General features: G+C 36.2%; 1 protein-coding gene across 2 annotated transcripts; it reads left to right on the top strand.

Annotated features, from left to right (window-relative positions):
* Nucleotides 1–432: 432 nt before the first annotated feature.
* On the top strand, nt 433–4,952 carry LOC121762771 (rho GTPase-activating protein 7-like). Of its 2 annotated transcripts, XM_042158763.1 has the most exons (6): nt 433–591; nt 786–823; nt 2,894–3,147; nt 3,309–3,530; nt 4,134–4,183; nt 4,453–4,952. In XM_042158763.1, the coding sequence occupies exons 3-6, from the start codon at nt 2,902–2,904 to the stop codon at nt 4,523–4,525; spliced, it is 591 nt and encodes a 196-aa protein (XP_042014697.1). In that variant the 5' UTR covers nt 433–591; nt 786–823; nt 2,894–2,901; the 3' UTR covers nt 4,526–4,952. The 2 variants fall into 2 exon arrangements, with proteins under 2 accessions (XP_042014697.1, XP_042014705.1); XM_042158771.1 differs by lacking the exon at nt 786–823.
* The last annotated feature ends 623 nt before the right edge of the window (nt 4,953–5,575 follow it).

Below are 5,575 nucleotides of genomic sequence, written 5' to 3'. Positions count from 1 at the left end.
CCCGACCCAACCCATTGTTTTAGTCAAAAATCGGCCGTTGACCGTTAGTTTTTAACGAAAATGTTGACGGAGGACCAAAATGATCAAAATTCCATATGTGCAGGACCAAAATGATCAAATGTCCATATGTGCAGGACCAAAAAATCCAAAAGATAATGTTGACCGTTAGTTTTTAACGGAAATATTGACGGAGGACCAAAATGATCAAATGTCCATATGTGCAGGACCAAAAAATCCAAAAGATAATGTTTAGGACCAAAATCGTAAAATTGCTATATGTTCAGGACCAATTTTGGCCTTTACTCTAAACCAAATTATTCACATTTAGTTCACAAAATTTCAAACACAATTTAAAAGATTGTGACAATATTAATTAAATTATTAGGCAAATTACATTGTCAAAATTTATAATTTAACCAAAAGAGCGCTCTAAAACCTTTCATTTTTTTCCCAGATCATCACCGATGGTTTTTGCCCGAGTTCAATCTGGGTCACCCGCGGCTTAGTTCCAGCTGTGAAGGAAACTCGAAGCGGAAAATGTCGCCCACTGTTTTCGAATTTGAGCGCCCTCGTATAGGGAACTCGAATACGGTAACGTTTTCTACTCGGCTTTTATGTTTTTGTGTGAGTGAAAGCGAAGAGGAGAGGGTTTGAATTGGGGGGATTGTCGAGGTAAAATTGAAGATTACCGTTACCTAATAGTAGTATGGATTGGGGATTTGTGAAATTGATGCGCATTGTGGGTTATTTCTGTTTCTGATTGGATTTTTGGTGTGATAATGTAGATATTCTAGAGCAGGGCATTTGCTCAAATTATCAAAAGGTTAGGTTTTTTTTTCGCTCTTGAGAAATATTCGACTTGCAAAATGGAATGTATGTCAGTGTGCCTGTTGCATTATGTTTGATTATTGATTGTAAAGATGAGACTCTGGTTTTAATGGTTTATGTACATTAAACATTTAAGTGGATTTCCTAGAGCATATAATGAACGTCACTAGAGATTGATGCAGTTCTATGTTATTTCTAGTTTAATTTGGTGTATATGGATGCAGTGCCAAAGTGATACTCCCTCTGTCCCCGAAAAGTATGAACTATTTCCTTATTATTCCGTCCCTAGAAAGTACTCCCTCCGTCCAAAAAAAATAGTCTCGTGAACGGCATGAGTTTTAATGAGAAAATTGGTAAATTGAGAGAGAGGAGGAGACAAGGTGGGTAAAATAAGATAGAGAAAAAGTAGGTAAAATATAAGAGAACCTTTATATTTTCAGAAATGAGACTCTTCTTTTTTGTGGACATCCCAAAATGGCAAAATAAGAGTACTTTTTGTAGACGTAGGAAGTATGTACCAGTGTTATTATTATCTAAAGTCTCTAATAAATTATAATATACTCCGTATTATATTATAAATTAATATCTCAATCTTAATATTAATATTAATATTGCATTAGTTTTTAAAAAATAGACAACTTTTCGTTGGTGGATTCAGTGTTGTTAAAATCGCGCCCCGAGCGCGCTTGGGTCGCAAGGGTCGAGACCGACATTTCCCCGATGCGGCGGGGTCGTGCGAGATCCGTGGAGCGACGGTGGGGCGCGCCTCGGTCGTCTGGGTCGCCGTGGAGCGCCTGGGTCGCCCCGATTCGTGGTGGTCGGGAAAATGGGTGCTCCATTTTTAGGTTTAAATTGGGAATTGCAGAATTTGTGTTAATGGAAGGGGAGAAGAGGGGTAGGTATGCTTTGGGAAGTGAGCTATTGCACGTGGCCTTATCATAAAATAAATTCGCCACTTAGTTGAATAGTAGTGAGCTATTGCACGTGGCCTTATCAATTTTTTAATTCTATTAAAATGAAATAAGTCATAGGTTATTTCTCTTCAATTTTTTAATTCTATTAAAATGAAATGATCAAATAAATGATAACTAAATATTTTAATACAATAGTTAATTTGAGGCTCATCATAGATATAACTTGACACACAAATTATATTCTCTTTATAAAAATTGCCATGATCTAATACATCAAACAAAAAATAAAAAAATTTAAATCCAAATTATCTTGAATGATAAGATCATAAAATCCTACACATATTATTTAGTTAATTATTTTATGTTTTGCAACTTTTTTTGGAACTTTGATGATTTTTTATAATAAAATTTAGTTATTTAGTTATGTTGTTTAAAAATTTATATTTTTTCGTCTAATCTTCTTTTTTTAATATGGAGTAATGATGTATGTAGATTTATTTGATGTGATAAACATTCAAGCAACAACTTATAAAAGAGACACAAATATAATTATCATTCAGCTATTCTGGCTCCCCGATTCGTGGGTCTCTCGCCCCGTCGCCCCATCGCCCAGGGGCGCCCCGCGACCCTAACAACACTGATCCCACTGATAGCTCTCGGACATTTTAGCCGATTCTGATGTGATAGCAAATTCTTGAAGTATACTGTTAGAATTTGGGTAAATACAAATTCTATGTTGAAGAAAAAGAAACTAGAATCTCAATGAACTTGATTTATCTGTTATAGTAAGCTGCTATGTTGAGAGGATGTTGGTTTGCTTTGCTTAAAACAATGTCCAGTTCTTACTTCTTAGCAAGTAACCCCACTCTTCCCTCCCACATTGTCCAATTCTTCAACAAATTTTAAATTTTGGGGGGACAGAATTTAGTTTAATAAAGGTGCATAAAGGGAGATGCTGTTGATTGTTTTTCCTTATTAGTAAATACTACAGCAGTACAGTTGTTGATAAATATGTTTCTTGACAAAATCAGTAGTTAGCATGCTAAGAAACTTCTAAATCAGAAACGAGCTTCATTATTTTTCTTATTCTTCTCGTCATCATCATAACACTCACCATTTTTTGTCTCATTTGTCCTCTATTCATCTTATAGTCCTCAAGATGATGCATAAAGTTTCTTCTCTTGCTTCTGAGAATCGGATGACACCTTCAGCAGTTGCTGTTTGTATGGCTCCATTGCTGTTGCGCCCTCTTTTAACTGGTGAATGTGAACTAGAGAATGGCTATGATACTAATGGAGATGGTTCTGCTCAGCTTCTAGCTGCAGCCAATGCTGCTAATGCTGCCCAAGCTATCATCACTATACTTCTGGAGGAGTATGACAAAACTTTTGATTTAAGTCACAATGTTAGTTTAGTTCCAAAAATAGATGAGTTGTGTTTTTCACCTTCTATGTTAGTTTCTTAATGTGTTCCTATGCATTAAACTTTTCCATGTAACCATAAGAGCCATTAAACCATGAGTAATATTGTAATTCTTTTTTGCTAATTACATTGGTTTACATGCAGGATTATAGTATGCACAGGTGCTCGATGTCTGTAGATTCTAAACCCGATAACAGTGGAAGTGAAGATACAAGTAATGATGAAAATGCAGATGTAAAAGTAAATGGTTATCCTGATGCTGAAAATGAAGTCAACCCTGAAACAGATATTGTTTCTGATCGAAGACACAGTGGGAAGTTAAGTGAAAGCAGTGGCTTGGCTGCTAGTGATCGTTATGACTATAAGGTTCTGTCTCTGCCCTCACTTGTGTTCTTGGCTATGCATGTGGTTTTAATGACTTCAAAATTGAATTTATATGGTGAAAGATGCATTGGACAATCTTGATGAATAAATACATTATCGCCGATCCTCAGACGTACACTAGATAGCTCATTACTTGCGTGTCAACATCTCTAACTAGTAATTACTATCCTTCCCTCACCTTCTTATGGCAATAAAATCAATAAATTAACATTTTAGAATCTTGTAGGGTGCCTCCTGTTAATGAATTGGGAGAGGAATACTCTAGCAAATAAATGGCAGTACCTTAATCCTCCATTTTAGTTAGAACAGTTGAAGTTTTGGATTGAAGTTCAGATAATATGTATCATCTAATAAATAACAATTCAGCTGTAGATAATCCATTTTACATGGAAAGCAATTTAAATTGTTTGTGGGTGGAGAACAGTACCTTCTGGCTTGTTTAACCCAGCCCAGTGGGAAGGGATGGGAATGTTGCTTATGTGATTTTACTTTTTGTTGTTAAATTTTTTGTGAAGAATTTGAACATTACGCTTTCTATAGATCTTGTATTTACAATTAACAAATATTATATTTCTATTCTCGCAGGCAAGAAAAACTCTTTCATCAGAATCCATAGATTCGTCTGAAGAGGAAGAGTAAGATCATCTTCAATCATATATAACTCTTATTTGTTTAATCTGCAAAATTGTTATCTTCGTCAAGACTCATAAAACTTAGCACTTACCGTTCTTAAGAAATAAGAACCATAGAAATTTGCCTCACTTTTATTAGTGCAAGACTTTTTGCTCACTGGAAATTGCTTTAGAGATATAAAGGTTTAACGGTTGATAAGACTAATTTCATGCATTGGTTATGAGGATAAATTCTGTAAATTCAGTGAACTAATAAGTGTTTGTAAGTTCAGGTGCGTGAAAAATCTGCAAGACTTAGGAAATGCATACAAATTACCCGGGGCAGGGAAAAAGGAGCAAAAGTGAAGCAAGAAGCAGTTCTAAAAGATCCTATTTCAGATGGCAAAAGTGACAAATCATGAAGAAAGAAGCCCATCAGCTATAAAAGGGGCAACTATCTTGAAGAAGGGAGGATTCGACACCAGCTCCACATACTCCTTAGTTTCATTTCTAGTTAACTCACTTCACACGCATTTGGCACCGATGGGAAATTCTGGGCAGGCTTGGCGATAGTTGGTTTCCGTGGTATAACACCGTCCTCACGAGGGCGAAGATATAATCTGTTTTTTTTTTAATTTTCCGTCGTTTATTTCTCGCCGTGAACTTCTTTGCCGAAAGCTTGGCGACTGCTTTTGTGTTTGAATCTTATTTCAGTGGTTATGGCAGTTTCTGTTTTCTGTTTTACTTTGGTTTCTGATGTTTGATGTAGGTTTTATTGATTTTGGATGCTTTTCGCAATTGACTGTTGAATTGGAGTTGAAATTGGTTGAATCTGAGTTTGTTTGTTGAGGAATTGTTTAAATCGGAGTTGAAGGAGATGGATCTGAATGTTGTTGAGTTTGGATAGGTTGGATCTGGAGTAGATTGTGGTTTCGAGAGATGAATCTGATACGTACTTGATGGATCTACTTGGCTATGTCTGGTGCTTTCGATTTAATTAACCTGGTAGCCTAGATCTGATAGTTTTCTGTTTAATCGTAATGTCTGAAATCTGATCCATGTTTACTCTGCTTTTGATGCTCTGTTTTGTTCATGTTTAGGGTTTATTTGCTGAAGAAGATAAAGATCGTTGGTAGTTAGACCTAGATCCGTTGTTTGTTTGCTTTTTGCAGCTTTTTCTGTTGCTTTTTCTTGCTTTGTTGTCTTACCGTTTTAGGAAACTTTTTTACTTGACCCAGTAGTTTGATGAACCCTCTGCAGTTAATTTCAAGCCATTGTTATTACCCCAGCCCAGCAGGCGATTGGCTCACTCAACGCCCATCTGAATGGCGAACCATCCCAAGCCATTGTTATTACCCCAACCCAGCAGGCGATTGATATAAAAACAAACGTGTTGACCATGATGCCGCATTTCTA

This window comes from Salvia splendens, chromosome 2 (genome assembly GCF_004379255.2).
Source record: "Salvia splendens isolate huo1 chromosome 2, SspV2, whole genome shotgun sequence".
Lineage (NCBI taxonomy): Eukaryota > Viridiplantae > Streptophyta > Magnoliopsida > Lamiales > Lamiaceae > Salvia > Salvia splendens.
The sequence above is the reverse complement of the archived record's forward strand: the minus strand, read 5'-3'. Positions and strand labels throughout refer to the sequence as shown.